Raw genomic sequence first — 19,744 nt, 5'->3', positions numbered from 1 at the left:
TTAATAGCAAAACTTAAAAGAAAAAAATAAAGGAAATAAAAGACAATCTTAAAATTCTATTAAGACAAAAATATAATATTAATTGCAAATTTAAAAGTCAAACAAATATATATGAAATGGATTATCAAAGATTTTAATATATAAATATATATTCAAATAAAATGTGCATTACAAAACTACAAAGTTTGTTAGGGTAAATATCAGTATAGTGCTCCCTAATTTTTTTTTTTTTTTAATACTACATCCCTATTATAAAAAATATCAATACAACATCCTCACATTTTATTTTTTCTTCGATATAGTATAATTTTTTAATACTTTTTTACTAATGGAGTTAGAATTTGACCAATTTACTCTTCCTTTATCAATTTTTTTTTTTTTTTTTGTACTTTATAATTTTTTTCTTGATTTCTAAGAAATTTAAAAACACACACACAAAAACACGCACGTACGCACAAACACATATATACACTTCTTATAAAATTACTAAACCTTCTAAATATTATATTAAAATCATCCTCCGCGGAAAAAAAAAAGTAACAAGTTATATATAATAGCCATAATTTCAAAAGTTAAGCTTATTCATATAGAATACATTTAAAACTATTCTTTTGCTAAAATGAAAAAAAAGAAAAAAAAGTTATTATTTTTAGTTATTAATTTTCATTATTTTTTTAAAGAATGTGTAAAAGAATCTTATTAAATGAAGGGTAAATAAGATGGATTCTAAGTTTATCATTAATGGGATGTTTGGGTAATGGTAAAATTAGTAGGAATTTAAAATTCTTTAAAAAAGTGATTTCTCTTGTTTGGATAATTTTTAAAATGAAGAATTTATGTGATCCAGTAGAAAATAAATCTCATAATATGAAAAACTGAGAAGGAAAGTAAATCCTCCTAAAGATGTATCATTCTGAAATTTATTGAGAAATTGATTTTAAATATTTTTTAAATACAATTTTATCTTTTAATTTTAACGTATCAATTTATTTAATTACTTGTAAATCTTATCTTCTTCTATAATTAACCAAATACTATAAAAAAAAAAATCCTAAAAACTGATTCTTTGAAACCTGAATCCCCAAAAACTGAATTTTAGGAATCAGTTCCTTTAATACTTTCCATTTTACTAAACACCCCATAAGAGTTTTAAAAAATAATACTATATTGAAATAAAAGTGAAATATAAAGGGATTATACTAATATTTTTCATAATAAAAATGTATCATTAAAAAAATAATAAAATAAAAGGGGCTATAGTGATATTTACCCAATTTACTATCTATTATATTATGTAATATCAAGTAAGATACTTTACATCATATTTTTGATAAATAGATGTTTTAAAAATGCTAAACATTAAATTTACAGGGTGAATATATTATATTTTAAATTTTGTAGTTATTATTGGAGGGGCCAATTATAATTTTTTTTTTTTGAAAACTATTGAGGATACATACATACATACATACATATATATATATATATATATATAAAACATAGGGTTTTCAAAAATTTCGCCCTCCCACTTAAATCCACCCCAGCTTTGAAGTCTTCAAATTTTTAATTATTGCCCCAAAAAAAAAAAAAGAAGTAAAAAAAAAATTGGAAGTGATTTAACTTAAATAAGGTTATAAAAATAATTTAGACTTCTCTATATGATTTGAATGATATTATTAAAAACCTAAAAGTTTTTTTAGTATTTATCTCAAACTTTAGGAGGTGTAAATGAAATATTCTTTATATATATAAATGTGGTTATACACTGCAACTGCATGGAGAGGAGAATTTTGATAATACAAAGTGTGCAATGAAAATGAATCTTTTAACATTAAATATGTTATGCTACTGCAGTGGCCAAGATCTGTGTGAAATTAGGTGCTGTAAATAAAACTTAAATTTGATAATGTTATTTTTTAACATTTGATATTGAAGTGCTAATGTTAAAATTTAACATTAGAGAACTGCTCATACTAATATCAAATTTTAATAATAACGATTAAAGTAGCATTGATCATTATCGATGCAGTATGAATATGCAAAGTCAAAATTGAATGCTATATTTTAGCATTGACATCTCTTTAGACCATCTCCAATGTGGATGCCAAAAGCCTAAAAGAGATGTTATTGGTCCTTTTCCATCTCAAGTAATTAAAAGGTTCTATATACTACGACTGTCAAATTTCGTTTTAAAATGCACCCATATTGGTAGCTCAGTGTGGGGTGTCACGTCACAACCCGTTTAAATGTTGTTGACCCATTCGTATTTGGTCCTGTGCTTGTTCCAGTTCTTTTATTTATTCCATCAGGTTTGAGTTTGCCTATTTATTTATCGCGCTTTGCTTGTTTTGACAATGTTTATATTTGTATTTGCATGTTTTATATTCATGCCTGCATTTTATTTATTTATTTATTTATTAAAATTAATACATTATAAAAAGGAATCATAATAAATAACTCAAATTTACCACAATAAATTTATTTTATGATTTATTAGGTAATTAATATTTAAATAAAAAAATTGCATAATTAATTAATTGCATAACTTTAATGTAAAAAGAGAAAACTTTAAATAAGCTTTAGTATGATAATAAACAGTTAAAAGTTTTAATCTTAAATAAAATATTAATTTAATAAAATTTTATATTGATTTAATTTAAAAAATCAACAAAATAATAAAAAGAAATATGAAGAAATTAATATATTATATTTAATCATGAATTATTCATGTCAGCTGAACCACATGCTATTTGGTATCTTGCTCAGCATGAACTCACACTTTACCAAATTCATGGCCAAATTTTAAAGCTTAAACATGGTCATTGCGTATTTCGTACAAGGCTTTATTGGGTGCCTGCTCAGTTTTTTTACATCACATGTAATTTTTTTTTTTTTAAAAAGAAGGAAAAAAAAAAATTGAGAGGCAAATGTCGGTCCTATGTTGGTCCGCCCTTGTCATGTATATTAATAAAGGTTTTGTTTGGTAGTAGAAAACGAAGCCAACACTCTTTCAAGTGCATAAAGTGGACAAAATAGTGGTCATTGAAAATCCATTTTTACTTTTGTAGCTGGGGATATCGCTGCAGCTATAGAAAGTAGCGAGAGCTTCAGTGATGAAAATTAATCATCGAAGTCCATCCTCAAATGGCAGCACTCGAATCTCTGTTAACTATATAAGTGTCCTTATTTCTCTGTGTGTCAATTATTTATTTATTCTAATGTGTGTTTCATTAAAAGGAAACCAAAAAAAAAAAAAAAAGAAAAAGAAAAAAAAAACATGTTAGCACTGATGGAAAGCAGCGTTGCTAACGAAGAAGAGGTTATACTAGAGTAGAGAAATTAAGTATGCATAATATATATATATATATATATATATGTATATTTGAGCGCTATTACATAATAAATTAACTAATATTTTGTATTCAAAATTTCATCAAAATAAATTTAAAATCTAAGATTTGTGGTGAAAGCTCACATGGTGGAGCACGGCGAGGTGAAGTGTTTGTGGTCAATGGCGGACCCATGAGATTAGAAATACATGAAGAAGGACACCATTTACATATCTATAATATAATCTTTGTTTTTGCTTTGTCCAAAAAAATATATCACTAAATATAACTACTTATATGATATGTGAAGAGTAATTAATAATTTTTTCTTGTTGTATTAAAATATTTTTTAAGATTTTAATTATTTATAATTTTATTAATTAAAATAATAATATTAAAATAATCAAAATATTTATAAAATTTATTTACCAAATTATGAGGTAAAATTGTAACAATGTTTAATTAGTTTATATTTTTATTTCATTTATCTATTTAAAAGTTTATTTAATAGAGATAATATGAGTCAATGGATTGGATTAACATCATAATTATAAAAGTTATACAATTTTTATATTAACTAGTAATTGTTATTTTCACCAAAACAAAAAAAATAAAAAACTAATGATATTAATGTAAGGAGTCTTATTAACTAAAGATACGAAAAATTGAAAGCCGTATTCTATAGTTTTCTTCTTCTTTTTTATTTATTTTTATTTTGAACGACCATATTCTACAATTATGAAAGTCTTATTGCATTCTGCTCTCAATACTTGGTTTTCAGAAAACAAAAAAAATCAAAATCATATTAAACTTTTTATTTTTATTTTTTTGGTAATAAAAATCATATCAAGAGTATCAAAAGGGCAAATATAAAATACTTTTATAAAAACTAAGCTATTTTATTTAAGTAAAACTGCCAAGCTGGCAAGCACGTTGGCTTAATGTTAATCTAGGATGTCAATTTATATTGATTTAATTAGGATACCTCTCGTATTTATATTTATAAGGTCTAAGTTTTAGTAACTGTTATAATTATAAATATATTATATATATATATATATATTAGAGTCATATAAATATACACTTATATATATATATATCTATATATATTTAAAAAAAAACCGTTAGTCTATTATAAAATTGTACATTTTTTTGGTCTCGTGGAGTGTTATTCATTTATTTATTTATTTAGGAAGGTGGACCGTGCATATATTAGCATGTAGACGTGGGACAGAGCTAGAAGAGCAGCTCTGTAAATTAATCATTGATCCTCGAACGGGAGTACTGGAATCTCTATTCACTACTATGAAATATAAAAAGGAAAAAGAAAAGATGGTTTTTTTTTTTTTTTTTGGTTAATAGAAAAAGAAAATATGTTGGCACTGATGAAATACTTGAATGCTATTACCTCATGGATTAATCGCATCAAACTAAAAATATCTTCAAAGCTAGCTGTAATTTCAGCACTGGAGGAGATGATATTTAGACATATATTTGGTATTTGATTAATAGATAAAATTATTACAAACAACAATAAATTTTAATTAACAATTTCATTTTTTGTAAAGGGAGCTGTCTGTGGATAAATAAAAATACAAAATCAAAATTGGTATATGCTATCCTTTTCCATTTATAAAAGTAGTACGGAAAACAAAAAAGAGCAAGTGTACACCATCATTTATGGAAAAAAAAAAAAAAAAGAGAGCATATGCACGTCATCATTTCTATATGTCCATATACATAAAAATACAAAACATCATCTTTTTTTCTATAAAGGTCTACACATTTTTAATTTTCCCATGCTCGAATTGGACTTTGTTGATCTGCTTTGATGCTAGTGAACAGCAACCTCACTATTACTCCATGAAAGCAGCTGCAGGAGTACAGTTCTGCTGCTCTCTGGTTCTGGTTGAGTCTGCTTAGCAGCAGTACCGCAGGTAGTTTATATATATTTATACATAGATCCTTCTATAATAAAATGAAAGGATGTTATTTTTTTAGAACAAAAAATTGACCAAAAAATAAAAAATAAAGGGAAAAAAATGAGCACTATAATTATGTTTATTTTATTTCAAAACAAAATTTAATTGAAATATATGCTGTGAATATATAGAAATTGTTAATAATATTAAATTTTAAAAAAATTATGTACAAGATCTGATATTACAACAAATTAAAATATAGCACGGTGCTTTTCTGTTTTCTAAAAATATTAAGACAAAGTTGTTAAAAAAAAAAAAAAAAGAAAAAAAAACCCCAAACAAAATAATATTATTATATAATATATGTATATATCATTTTGTCCTCAAAATGCTTTAAAAAGGGCCAAAACAGAGCAAAATCCAGTAGTTTCTTTTCTATGAAAATTGCAGAGCAGTACCTTCTTTGCAAGTAGTGCCTACACTATCCCCAAGCTCCCTCCAATTCCTATCTCTGCGGTTTCGTCTTCTTCAAACTCTCTTCTTCGTCTACCATTATCCGCAGCTTGGGTCTCAGTTCGAGTGCTTCCCAATTCTTCTGCCGGAACTACCAAGCCTTTAAACAAATTAAAATATATATATATATATATATATATCCAGATTTTTTTTTTTTTTGGGTAGTTTATTTCCTTTTTTCTTTAGGTGATAGGTTTTCTGAGCTCGGGCTCCTGGTTGATAGAATGGAGTGTATTTGACATTTATTTTGTTGAGAGGCTTTTTATGATTGTATATCTGCATCATATTTTTGTTCTTCCTTTTCTATTCATGTGATAATGGAGCAGCTCTGTAGGTCCTATCTGATGATGAGAAAAGATCTTTATATGATCGCTTTGGTGAGGCAGGTTTGCAAGGAGAACATGATGGGTCAGGCAGTGGTTCAATGGGGGTAAGCTCATAACTGTAACATTTCTTAGTATATCGTAAATAGTCAGATATCTTCCTGGACATGAGACAATTAATACAAGGGATACATTCTGTCTCTGCTAATTGTTTATTTATTAACTAATTTTATTTTCTGGAGGAACTGTTAATTTCGAGTATTAGCTGATGTCTGATTGAAATTCTATAGGTGGATCCTTTTGAAGTTTTTGATACATTCTTTGGAGGGTCAGATGGTTTTTTGGAGGAAGAAGTGATTCCTGAGGCATCAATTTTAATTTCAGCAACAAGAAAAACCGAATTCTTGATATTCGGTAACCATCTAGCTAGAAAGTCACTATTAATTTCTTGTGATTGATCCAACTAGAAGAATCCCTTTTGTCTCCTTAATATTAATATGAATCTGTGAAATGAAAAGAAAATTATCAGTTTGAGCCATAAACTTTATGTTTTTGAGGTTTTCTTTCTTGTACTGTATAAAAATCTCATATAATCTCAGTTTTGCAGGTATGACCTGTATTTGAGCTTTGAAGAGTCTATATTTGGACGACAGCGAGAAATTGAAATTTCTTGGTCTGAGATGTGTGATAATTGTGATGGAACGGGGGCTAAATCTAGTAGCTGTATAAAATCATGTAGCAGCTGTGGAGGAACAGGAGTAGTGAAAACTCAGAAAACACCATTTGGAATGATGTCATAGGTAATTTGACATCTTCTAAATATTAAAAAGTGATATGTGAGTTACTCCAATTTCTTCTATACACGGACCTATGTGAATTACTCCAATTTCTCCTATACACAGACCTCTCTTGTATTTCTGAATTTTATGCACTAACTCCTACTAAAAGGCTTAAGCTAATAAGCAATGGAGCTAACAATGTATATCAAGTTAACACACATGGCATAACACTTAACATCTTGAATTGTAGATTAACCACTAAAATTAATCCACAAGCATTTTTAACATGTTCTAGAGCCTGAGTTAGTGAAGAATTAATTCTATGTTCTGAGCCTGAGTTAGTGAAGAGTTAATTCTATGTTCTCCATGATTGTTGATTTAAATGAAGCAGTTCATCTTGAGCTCCACACTTTCCCCCCCACCCCAATATTTGGGAACCTAGTGGGCTTGCACATGCTTGATGTAGTTTCTTCATGCAGATCCATTTCCTATGCTCTTTCACGAGTCATAAAATTGGTAATTTAGCCAAATTGCACTTACAGTTATATGTAGGATAGTTCTATGGCATTTGTTTACATTTCCATTTTGAAAACTGGTTTAGGTCATGTCCTATTTATGCAAGTTGAATATATAAACAAATATTACGCACTTTTTCAAGTTGACATGCCAGTTTCTTCTCTTTCTCTCTCGCCCAACTATGGCATTTGAAGATTCAAGAGTATCTCAAAAGCAGTTCACTGTTCAGTCAATATCTAAGTACTGCATCATGTGTTCTAGAGTTTCATAAAATTTTTCTACCTTTTACCTAGCCTAATATTGGTGAAAACGAAAAGTATTATCTTTCCCTCCTTTCCTCCTAAAAAATGAAAAGAAAAAAAAAAAAAAAAAAAAGAGTCAGTACCATAAGTTATAGGTACTTCGATTGGTTAAAGAACTTAGTCTCCTGTACTCCTATGCTTCTTTAGAATTTGACATCTATATTTGACATTTACTCAATATATTTGATGATTATTAGGTATCTACCTGCACAAAGTGTGGTGGAGATGGCAAGATAATCACTGATTATTGTCGAAGATATGGAGATGATGGTCTGGTACAGTCAAATCGAATTATGAATGTGTTTATACCAGCTGGTGCTAGTAATGGATCTACAATGCAACTACAGGGGGAGGGGAACTTTGATAATAAAAGGTGTGTACCATAGATGAATTTTCTTTCAACAATTAATATGTATGCCAGTATAATCTTTATCTTTTGTTACTCAGTGCTGTAGTGATCATGATTTGATTATTTCATAGACAAGATGTGGCTTCGGTTATTTAGTACTTCCTCTGTCCAGAGTTTAGTACTTATGTTTATGAAGCCTAAGCTCTTGGGGCTACATCTATGTTTCTGTTTCTATTTGTTTTGCATTGTGTTTTCTATAAGACTAGATACTAAATCCAAATGAAACATGAATAATTTTAGAACAGATTGCAATTTTATACCCTCTCTACATATATATCTTGGCAGGGGCATAGCTGATAATCTTGATATAGTGCTCCATATAGAAGAAAAGCACGGAATCAGGAGGGATGGTCTCAATCTGTATTCAACAATAAATGTGGATTATACCGAGGCCATATTAGGGACTGTCGTAAAGGTAATTTTTTTTTTTTCCCCCTCCCATAATTGATTTGCCATGTGGTGAACATTCTTGATTCTGTCTTTAACCTTTCATTCTTTTCTTCACTGAACAACATGATGATTGTTATCATAACCTTATGCATCATCCCTTTTGAGCTTCATGATTTTTTTTTCTTTTTTTTTTTTTGGTTCCAAATGTCAGGGGTTTAACATTCGGATTGTATCCTCAATTAAGAACTGTTAAATTAAATATTATACTTGCTTCGATGCTTGTATAATCTTCGTGGTCTCATTGGTACTTCCTGCTGGTTACCTTTTGCAATATGTTTTTATAATGTATGGGTTGCGGAGCAAAATATTGAGTGCTAAGTGTTGTAAATTACAAGTTTATGAGGAAACGTATAACAGAAAAAAAGTGCAACTACTACCACTAATAGGTAAACAGTACATTCATTTTTGCTCCATTTCTGTATTCCTACACTTTGTGGGCCATTAATGCAACTCATTACCACTACTGTTCTTTGTAGAAGTTTTGTGGGACTCTGTAAAGACATTTTGTTGACTGGTAAGAACCATTGCTTGCTTATTGTTTTGGGTAGGTAAGACATAAGCAGGCACATAGAATGCAGACTTTATTTTTTGGGTAACCTTCCACTCTGCCACCAATATTTGGGATTAATCATAAGAACAGATGTAAAATATGGGGTATGAAACCCTGGCCAATCATGTGCAGTAGTCAATTTGGACCTTGAGCTATTGTTATCCTACCCCTGATTTGCATTGGATATCTTGTTTCAATATTATTTTATTATGAATTATTAGGGGATTTTGTTGAAGATTTTATTTCTTGGGCCATAATCAGTCAATTATGATGTGTTGATTAACTGTGGTTTAAGTACCGGGGAGCTGGTCTGTGAAAGCAAACAATGGGAAAAATTGAGTATAGAAGTAGACCAATGTGGTAACTCAGACAGTTGAAACTTTAAATTTTCATCAAACTCCGTACTTTGTGCCATTTCATAGCTACTTATTTAATCTCCTTTTGATTTAATATCATGGTTGGAAAGTTGCATTGTTTAGTTTTGATATAATGGTGATTTTACCTGGAATTGAGAAAATTGAAGCTGCTTCATCACTAAATCAAATTAGATACCTGCTGCTATGTGCAAAGAATCATGCAGTATTAGTTACTGATGATACTACTATTAAAAATGGAAAAACTGCAGGTATACTTTTTAGTTACAGTTACCGATACTCAGGCTCCAAGAATTAAAAGCAGAGATTTGGGTTGTGATAGTTACTAGTTACTGTGATTATCATGAGACTCACTATTAATCTATACTGTTCATGTTTATTTTCTCTATCTAGTTCTTTGCAAACTTAGATTTTCGAATACTTCTGCTTCAGCTTGCTATGTATTGGTTTTTCTTGTGAATTCTGCCTGCCTTTTATCTCTTAATCTTTGAACAGTTTAATGAGCCTTCTTAATATTTCTCAGATGTCTACAGTCCTTATAATTTGAAGTTGTATATAAGTTGCTTGATGAAAGTCAGGCTTAAAGTAAGTTCAGGTAGAAACAGTTGAAGGCTTGAGAGATCTTCAAATTCCTTCTGGCATTCAGCCTGGAGAAACACTAAAGTTGTCACGAATGGGAGTTCCAGACGTCAACAAACCATCAATTCGAGGAGATCATCACTTTATTGTGAATGTTCAGATCCCGAAGAAATCAGGTCCAGATTACACTTCTTTTTGTTTCCCTTGGTATTAATATCATAATTTAAATCTAAGAATGGTTAAGTGAGAAAAAATGTATTGCCTAATGGCAATAGTTTATGATGTTTTCTAGCTTGGCTAACACAGAGCGCTGAAAGGGCTTGAGTTGGGATGCTGCAGGGGGTGGTGATTGAGAAGCAAACATCTTTTTGAGAATTTACCTTACCTGCAGGCTGAAATCTGAAATTGAGCTGTGCTAAGCAGAAAAATGGGCTTTATTTAGTCTGTAAAGAACTACAGTTTATGCGTGAATCTTAATATCACTAGTTTGCAATCAAACTAACAAAAAATAAAGGAATTTATATGCTTTTGTGTAAAAAAACAAGATCAAAGACTTTCGGCATCACTTTAGTTTCTGTTTTTATAGTCTTTATTTATTTATTTATTTATTTATTTTTCTTCTTTTAATATTTAAATATAAATATCATGACATTTTTGTTTCGTTTTTCACTGGTATTTTGTTTAATGTTATGACAGTGATGCAGAGCGTGCACTTGTGGAGGAATTGTCCAAGGCTTCTAGGAAAGGCTATTCAGTTTCTTCAGACAGCACTGGTATCATTTTCATAATTATAACTGTGAAGTTACTTTCAAATGTTTATTTATTTATTTGGTTACTACCAATCCTAGGAGCTTAAACACAGCAGATACTACAAAAAAACACTCCTCCTAGCTTGTAGCATCCAATAACGGGAAATTGGTCCTTAAAATTGCAACAAAACAATGTAACAGAAATGAAGTTGGTAGGATTCAAACACAAAAACGACAAGGCTCTTGTCTCATATTATTATTAGTTTGAAATGCTTCAGCTGTTAGAGGCAACTATGTTGTATCAAGCCAACCGAATAGATGTTATAAGTAACAATAGTAAATCCGTATTTTTCATTTTTAAAATTATAACTTATTAATTTATGCTTATGGTTTTAAGAGATTTCTGTTATTATCTTTTTGGGGGGATCTTGAAGGGAGCTTCGACAATCACAAAAATAAAGGCCAAGACAATTTTCAGTCAAGCTGGGGGACCAAAGGTGTTGCATCTTTGTGGAACTCACTTAAAGGCTTCCTGGGGTAGGTTTTTATTGCAAGTCCTTCGCTTTGTTATGAACCAAATTGACAACGTATTAAATCTAATGCGAGAATCAAGAGGATTAAATTGATTATAAGAATATTTTGCTCCTATACGAACCTGAATGAGTTTTTACTGCAACAATTTTTCATTTTGCTGACAGAAGCAATCTCGTGAAGGTTTTGCAGTAGTTAGTTTTGACACATCAACAACATTGTGGAGGTCAAGAAAGCAGGATCCGTCACTCATGGTCTCCATATTTACAGTTTTTCATTATAACATGTATTTGTACCTTGATAGGAAAGATTAATTACCCCAAAGTATTACGACGAAGAAATGGTTCTTCTCTTCAAACAATAAATTCGGTTTTGCTCATACATTTTGTAACAATTTTCTTTTTGGTCGTATGATTAGATAAATTAACCAAATGACTAATGGAGAGGGAAGATAATGATAGGTCTTCTATGTAACTTTAGCAAATAGAGACAATTTGCTCCGAGAAAACAAAAGGTCAAACATTTCAATTTATTATGCTTCTAGTACTCTGAAAACATTGCAATTCATTCAAAGTGAAATATGAGTGTGGTTATACAATGCAACTACGGGGGTTTGAGCTTATTATGTATACTGAATTTCCTTCAAGAACCTCCTCCTGATTTTATGAAGTGAAATTAAAACGTCCTTTACGGTTTTCCTCGTCTCTGGTGTCTCTAATGGATGATAAACAAACTTTTACGACAGGCCTATGTGCTTTTTCTTCACCCAACAATTCCTTATCCGCAACTTCTGTGACTTCAAAAGAGAATGATTCCTTAACCCATTTCCTCAAGCTCAAATCTTCAACAAACATTTTATCTGTAGTCTTTTTTCCTGTGAAAGTTTCCATAAGCAAAATACCATAACTATACACATCTCCTTTTGTGGAAACAATCCCATCTAGTCCATACTCTGCAGAGAAATATCCAACAATGTTAAAGAAGGGTTGTACAAGCAAGCAAAATGAAACTATAGCTCGAAAACTATATTACCTGGTGCCATATACCCAATAGTGGCTAGGGTTTTGGTTTGTGTCATCAAAGCGTTTTTGCCTAACATATTGGCAATTCTGAAATCAGCAACATGAGCAACCATATCTCCGTCTAAAAGTATGTTGCTAGGCTTTTATATCACAATGAACAGCAGGTTGTGAATAACCATGATGAAGGTGTGCCAATGCAGGTGCAACATCAATTATTATGTTCAATCTTTGTAACATATTTAGATTGTAGTTACAATTATGCAACCACTTCTGAAGGCTTCCCATAGGCATGAATTGTAGCACCAAGGCTTTGAATTCATTTCCATTGTGAGTCCTCAAGATTTTGATAAGATTCCGATGGTGGAGATTGAATAATGCTTTAAAACAACTTAAGAGAATTGAAAAGTAATGCTAAATTAATTCAATAAGACACCGGGTATAAATTCCCTATTACAATAGATAGAAACAAAATAATAAAATAATATTTAAAATACATGATGAAGCTTAAATACACGTGATAAGGATATACAGGAACAACATGAAAAGGTTTAGTTAACTACGCAATTGTGCATAAGAATCACTAATATGCCCCCTCAAACTTGGAGGTCTAGGAAGAACACCAAGTTTGGAACGTAAAAACTCAAGTCTCTGTCTTGGTAATGATTTTGTAAGACCATCAGCAAGCTGGTATTTGCTGCTAACATGAGACACACGAAGTAAGCCTTCTACAACTTTGTCTCTAACAAAGTGAAAATCAACTCCCACATGTTTCATCTTAGAGTGAAAGATAGGATTAGCAGCCACATATGTAGTACCAATGTTATCACAGTAGATAGTTGGAGAGGTTGGAAGACGAACCTTAAGTTCACGAAGAGGTGAAAATAACCATCACAACTTAGAAGTCATATTTTCCACGGCCTTATACTCTGCTTCAGTGGATGAACGGGAGACAGACTGCTGTTTTTTGGAGGACCAAGAGATAGGATTGCCACCTAAAAAGACGATATAACCAGTAGTAGAAGTGCGGTCATCTCTATTGCCAGCCCAATCGACGTCGAAATAAGCATGAAGACAAGAAATATTATGGTGCAAGAATAACCCATATGAGCTGGTTCCTTTTAAGTAGCGGAGCAGACGCTTTACAGCTTGCCAATGGGTTTCAGTTGGGCAATGCATAAATTGAGATAGCTTATTTACTGCATAGCCACTATTCGGATGTGTAAAAGATAGGTATTGTAAACTTCCTACCACTTGACGATACTGGATAGCATTAGTGGTTGGGGACCCATCAGAGAGAGTTAGAGCTTGAGCTGTCGACATAGGAGAAACCATTGGTTTTGCTGCGGTCATGTTAGTTTTCTCCAAGAGATCAAGGATATATTTGTGTTGATTGAGAAATAAATCGTGTGTGGTAGGCAGAACTTCAACCCCTAAAAAATAGTTTAAGGCTCCCAAATCTTTTAAAGATAATTTATTGGAGAGAGATCGGGCAAACCTTTGTAGTGTGGAGGAGTTGTTGCTAGTAAGAATGATGTCATCAATGTAAACCAAAAGATAAAGAAGATGAGTATCTTTGTTATAAATGAATAGAGAAGCATCAGAATGAGACCGTGTAAAGCCAAAGGAAATAAGAAAAGCCTTAAATTCATTGTACCAAGCTCTGGATGCTTGTTTTAAGCCGTATATAGCTTTCTTGAGGCGACAGACATGACACGGTTTAGAAGCATCAACAAATCCAGGAGGTTGGGACATGTGAACTTCTTCATGTAAAATATCATTTAGGAAGGCACTATTAATATCCAATTGCTTGAGAGGCCAATTTTGAGACAGGGCAATACTAAGAACAAGACGAACTGTTGTTGGCTTGATTACTGGACTGAAAGTGTCAGAATAATCAAGGCCAGGTCGTTGATGAAAACTCTTCGCGACAAGCCGAGCTTTGTATTTATGGATTGAACCATCCGAATTTCTTTTGATACAAAAAACCCATCTGCACCCAACAACATTCTTGGCAGCAGAAGGTGGAACAAGGTCCCATGTGCCATTGCTAGGAGGGCACTAAATTCCATAAACATAACAGCACGCCATTCATCAATCTGAAGAGCTTGAATAACTGTTTGAGGTTTAGAAACACATCCATCTGAATTTTGAGTGGCAACAAAAGAATCATGGAGCTTCTTGGGTTTGAAAATTAAATTTAATGACCTGGTTCTCATAGGATGCTGGCAAGTCAACTGTTGTACAATTGGTGATGGTGACCGAACTGGTGGAGATGCAGGAGGTGCATGGGAAGGAAGGTCACGGGATGGAACAGCATTATGTGGAGGTGCTTCACGTGAAGAGTTGTTGCATCCAGGAATAGTAAGACCTTGGGAGGAGGCATGGGAGGTGGGGCCTATGGTGGCATTTTGAAAATTAGAGGATGAGTGAGACGTATGAGGGGAGGAGAGTATGGGAATGGTGGGTAGGTTTGAATGATGTGGATGAATAGTATGGACATGTTGAAAAGTGGAGGGTGAGAGAGACATATGAGAGGAGGAGAGTGTGGGAGTGGTAGGTAGGTGTGAATGATGTGGATGAATAGTATAGACATGTCGAAAAGTGGAGGGGAGAATTGACATAGGAGAGGAGGAGAATGAAGGAGTGGTAAGTGGGTGTAATTGATTTGGATGAATAGTATTTGAGGTAGAAAAAGTGTTAGGTAGAAGAGGAATTAAATTGTGAGGAGAAGTAGGCAGGATAGGTGCTGTAGTATTTGGGGAATTAATGAGGCTGACGGGTTTGGTAGACAAAGAAGAATAAGGAAAAATGGATTCTATGAACCTAACATGTCTGGAGATAAATATTTTATCTTGAAAAGGATCAAAGCAACGGTACCCACTTTGAGTGGGTAAGTAGCCAAGAAAAATGCAAGGTCTAGAGGAAGACTCTAATTTGTGATGCATATATGGCTTTAACCAAGGGAAACAGAGACACCCACAAGCCTTAAGACGAGTGTAGTTGGGTGGTTTTTGAAAAAGTTTCTCAAAAGGAGAAATATTGTGAAGAGTAGGTTTGGGTAATCTATTAATGAGATAGACTGCAATGGTGAAAGCATAGGTCCAGAATTTACTTGGTAGACTGGCTTGAATGAGAAGAGGCAGACCAGTTTCCCTAATATGTTTATGTCGATGTTCAGCAAAACCATTTTGTTTTGGCATAAATGGAGTGGTGAGAAAATGAGTGATGCCATGTGTAGTAAAAAATGGTTTTAATTTCAAGAACTCTCCACCATTATTTGAATATATTGATGTAATACGGGTTTGAAAATATTTTTCAACAATATTTTTAAATATTATGAAGACAGAGGAGACATCAGATTTGGACTTGAGTGGAAATAACCAGGAATATCGGGTAAAATGATCAACAAATAAGACATAATATTTAAATCCATCATAACAACAGATAAAGGTTGGTCCCCAAACATCAGTATATAATAATTGGAGAGGCTTTGAACTTGACATAGAAGAAATTCCAAAGGGAATTTTATGAGATTTATTACATAAACAAGAAGTGTAATGAAATGTATTAAAAGAAGAAACAAGCAGTGTTTGTGCAGATGCTAGATGATGAACAATCCTATGAGATGGATGTCTTAGACGATGATGCCACTCTTGAAGAGAAGCAGACTGGCTTAGAAGTGCGGTTGGAGATGGAGACAGATAGTAGGAGGAAGATGGCCACTGATAGGTTCCACCTTTATACGGTCCTTTTAGGAGTACTATTCCCGTCTGTAAATCCTCACAAGAAAGCAATTTGATAAGAATTCCACAAAAACATTATTAGTTTTGCACAATTTTGAAACTGAAAGTAAGTTCCTAGTCATGGTAGGAACACAAAAAACATCAAACAGCAAGAGCTTTTTATTTGGAGTGAGTAGAAGAGATGTGCCTGTATGTGTAATGGGAAGCTTATTACCATTCCTAACAGCTATTTCATCAGTGCCATCATATTCAGAGTGAATGGCTAAGTTATGCAAATCATTTGCCACATGATGGGAGGCACTCGAATCAAGCAACCAGTTTGGTGAAGAAGGTGGCGTGGGTAGAAGACCATCATTTGAGGAAGCTCCTGAGCAGAACGCTTATGGAGGGGACGGCCTAGAACTATATCGCTGTTGCTGAGAGGTGTATGGTAACTGGTGATGAAGGAAGGACAATATTTGGCCGAATGTCCCTGTTGGTCACATAGTTGACATTTTCCCCTATAGTTACCAGGTCTTCTGAAGTGTGTGGGTTGACCAAAGAAGTGTTGTCTCGAATTGGTGGGAGAACCAAAGAAGGTTTGTCTTGGATTGATAGTGGAGCCAGACAATTGTGTGGTTGGTCTTGTGTTGGAGAGAAAATTTTTTCTTTTTTGTTTCCCTGTGCGATTGGCCATGTGTGCTGTGATAGAGATGTCATCAGTTGAAGACTCAGATCGACACAAATATGTGGCATGCTTTACTAGTTGTTCATATAATTCGGCAAAAGTGATCGAAATGTCTCGGGTGAGAAACGCTGTAGAGATATCCTTTAGATCAGAGGATAAACCATTGATAATATATAAAATTACTTCATCATAATCAATTGGACTCCCAAGAAGTGTATATTCATCGGCTGCTCCTTTAATATCTTGTAGATATTCAATGACAGATCATGTTCGTTGTGGACGAATCAAACATTCACGAAGCCTAAGCATATGAGAATGTGAGGGCCTAGCAAATGAGACAGCCAGTGTTGACCATGCGTCCCTTGAAGTTTTGCAGGTTGCAACCAGATGAGAAACATCACTGGAAAGAGAAGTCAAAATTGCTCAAAGTATGAGCTTGTCTTGCCGTACCCAGTACTGATATTCAAGATTTGGTGAATTATCAGGATGTGTTGTTTGAGGACAAGGGTTTGTACCATCAATGAAGCCATAATGATTATAGCCAATAAGAATAGCATCAAATTAAGCCTTCCAAGGAAAATACGTGTTTTCTGTGAGTTTGACGGGCACTTGAGTTGCTACATTAATCACAACTAGTGTTTTTGTTGAAAAAAGATGGTTTGGTCATGATTGGAATAGTTGTTGAGGAAGAAGACGAAATAGAGGTTGAGGTGGATGAGAAAGATAAGGCCATGACTCGTGAGAGTTTGATGCTCTGATACCATAAAACAATTTAAGAGAATTGAAAAATAATGCTAAATTATATTCAATAAAACACCGGGTATAAATACCCTATTACAGATAAGAAGGGAGGTGCAACAGATAGAAATAAAATAATAAAATAATATTTAAAATACATGATGAAGCCTAAATACACGTGATAAGGATATACAGGACAAACAACATGAAAAGGTTTAGTTAACTACGCAGCTGTATATGAGAATCACTAATATGCTTCACATTCAGCATCAAAACTCTTACATGCCTTTTCGACATTCAGATTGAAAACTTTTATTGCAACATGCAATCCATCATTGAGTTTTCCTTCATATACGGAGCCAAAACTCCCTGTACCAAGTAAATTTGCTTTGTTAAAGCCATTCGTTACCTCCAGCAGCTCTTCATGTGAAATCTCTCTCCATGTGGGTGGAAGTTTCAAGTTGGCCTCACTCGAAATTTTCAAAGCCTTCTCTTTTTTGCATCTCACGACCAAACATGCAAATGCCAATATAAGTATTATTAATGAAACCATCGGCAAAGTAATCCTCAGCACATCTATAGTTTCCGTTGCATTTCTTGATTTATAAGTTTCTTTCCTTTTGCATGGCAATACTTGCAGTCGAGATGCACCACAAAGTCCATTGTTCGACAAAAATGACTCAGCTGAGAAATTCACAAAAGGTCCTCCAGTAGGGATTTCTCCTTCCAGTTGGTTGTAAGACACATTGAAATGTTTTAGGCTCAGTAATGCCTCCAAAGAATTTGGAATTTCTCCGGATAAGTTGTTTCTTGACAAATCCATAATTTCTATGCTTATAAGTTTGCCAAATTAAGTGGAAATGTGACCCGTGAATCTATTTTGTGCCAAGGAATGATTTACCAAATTCTGAAGACTCCCGATGGTACTTGGTATGTTGCCTGATAGCTCATTGTTTGATAAATCTATCGCTATCAAAACTTTCAAGTTTTCAACATTCAAAGGGAGAGATCCAACAAGAGAATTGGATTAGAGGTTCACTATCAAGATATATACAAGACTCCATAATGTGTTTGGAATTGTCGAATTCGATCCATTGGAGCTCAATGAGAGAGTTCTTAGAGAACTGAGATTTCCCAAGCATTCTGGTATAGACCCAACGAGCTTATTATTGGTCAAAAACAACTCAACCAAGCCCTCTAAGTGGCAAATTTTTGAAGGTATAAATCCTTTTACCTCGTTGCCATTCAGATATATACCTTGAAGCTTTTGGAGTCCTCCAATTGTAGGTGGAATGGATCCAGTCAAGTCATTGTCATCCAACTTTAAGGTCATTAAGCTGCTTAAACTCCCAATTTGTTTAGGAATATTGCCCTTCATTGAGCAATTAATGACTCCAAAATATTGGAGGGAAGAAGAAAGATTCCCACCAAAATTTGGAAGCATTGCATTCAATGGGTTGCTTTCCAACTCTAACAATCTAAGATATTTACAATCTAATAAGGAAGTGAAGAAGTTGTCTGAAGAGTCAATGGTAAAATTGTTAAAAGCTAAGTTAAGCCATTGGATATTTCATAAAGAACAAAATGTACTTGTAACAGTGCCATAGAATGAATTGTATGGAATATCAATTTGTATGAGTTTAGAAGCATTGGATACAAAATTGAGGATTGGACCAGTGAAATCGTTCATTCCTATGACAAGCCGCTTAAGGTTGGGAAATCGAAAACTTGTATGTGATGGAAATTGACCTGACAAGTGATTAACTGCCAGTCCAATGATCCTCATTGAAGAAATATTGAAGAATTTAGGTGGCATGAGTCCATTGAAATGGTTCACTTCGAGGAGTAATACCTCAAGGTTTTGAAGATCACTAATCTCATTGGGTGCTACACCTGCCACGGTATCAATTATCTATGTTTGATTCCGATGCCAGCAATCAAATTGACTTTAGATATATTAATAAAAATAAATTGACTATGGATGTATTAATTCTGAAAAGTTCTATTATAAATGTACACATAAAGAAGGTGTTTCATTTACCAAAGTATTAGATAATAATTATCCCTTTAATTCTTTATCCAATGCTATAAATAGGCCCGTTTAACAATTAGCATAGTTTGTCAAGGACTTTGATATATAGAATGGACTGACCCATATGTAGTAGTAGAATTAGGGTTATTTCGAAAAATACCTACCGTACAACTCCATTTTTGAAAAATAGCAAATGTTTTTTTTTTTTTAAATAGC

The 19,744-nt window shown here is 32.8% G+C and overlaps 3 protein-coding genes across 3 annotated transcripts; 1 reads left to right on the top strand and 2 right to left on the bottom strand.

Annotated features, from left to right (window-relative positions):
* The first annotated feature begins 5,192 nt into the window (after positions 1 to 5,192).
* On the top strand, positions 5,193 to 12,016 carry LOC107435124 (uncharacterized). The gene is given in 12 exon segments (XM_060815055.1): positions 5,193 to 5,237; positions 5,702 to 5,830; positions 6,099 to 6,194; positions 6,378 to 6,423; positions 6,426 to 6,501; positions 6,695 to 6,887; positions 7,882 to 8,057; positions 8,379 to 8,508; positions 10,063 to 10,222; positions 10,743 to 10,819; positions 11,230 to 11,332; positions 11,510 to 12,016. Coding segments are annotated over 12 exon segments (1,362 nt in total). The 3' UTR covers positions 11,641 to 12,016.
* Positions 11,989 to 13,122, bottom strand: LOC112491993 (receptor kinase-like protein Xa21). The gene is made up of 3 exons (XM_048474792.2): positions 12,909 to 13,122; positions 12,359 to 12,469; positions 11,989 to 12,278 (listed from the first exon to the last, which is right to left on the bottom strand). The coding sequence occupies exons 1-3, from the start codon at positions 13,120 to 13,122 to the stop codon at positions 11,989 to 11,991; spliced, it is 615 nt and encodes a 204-aa protein (XP_048330749.2).
* A 4,621-nt stretch (positions 13,123 to 17,743) lies between these two features.
* LOC125422688 (receptor kinase-like protein Xa21) lies at positions 17,744 to 18,319 on the bottom strand. Its single transcript, XM_048474790.2, has one exon. It carries the CDS (start codon positions 18,317 to 18,319, stop codon positions 17,744 to 17,746), a length of 576 nt encoding a protein of 191 aa, XP_048330747.2.
* Between the last annotated feature and the right edge of the window lie 1,425 nt (positions 18,320 to 19,744).

Source organism: Ziziphus jujuba, chromosome 2 (genome assembly GCF_031755915.1).
Source record: "Ziziphus jujuba cultivar Dongzao chromosome 2, ASM3175591v1".
NCBI lineage: Eukaryota > Viridiplantae > Streptophyta > Magnoliopsida > Rosales > Rhamnaceae > Ziziphus > Ziziphus jujuba.
This window is presented reverse-complemented; position numbering and strand designations above follow the sequence as displayed.

What these genes read in the sequence shown, in the direction of transcription:
- LOC112491993 (XM_048474792.2), bottom strand. Translation starts at nt 13,122, where the DNA reads ATGAAACATGTGGGAGTTGATTTTCACTTTGTTAGAGACAAAGTTGTA. An exon ending in TGATTCTTATGCACAATTGC is followed by an intron (nt 12,470 to 12,908) that starts GTAGTTAACTAA and finishes ACATACTTTTAG; the next exon opens with ACGGAGATATGGTTGCTCAT. An exon ending in TATTGGGTATATGGCACCAG is followed by an intron (nt 12,279 to 12,358) that starts GTAATATAGTTT and finishes ATTTCTCTGCAG; the next exon opens with AGTATGGACTAGATGGGATT.
- LOC125422688 (XM_048474790.2), bottom strand. Translation starts at nt 18,319, where the DNA reads ATGGATTTGTCAAGAAACAACTTATCCGGAGAAATTCCAAATTCTTTG.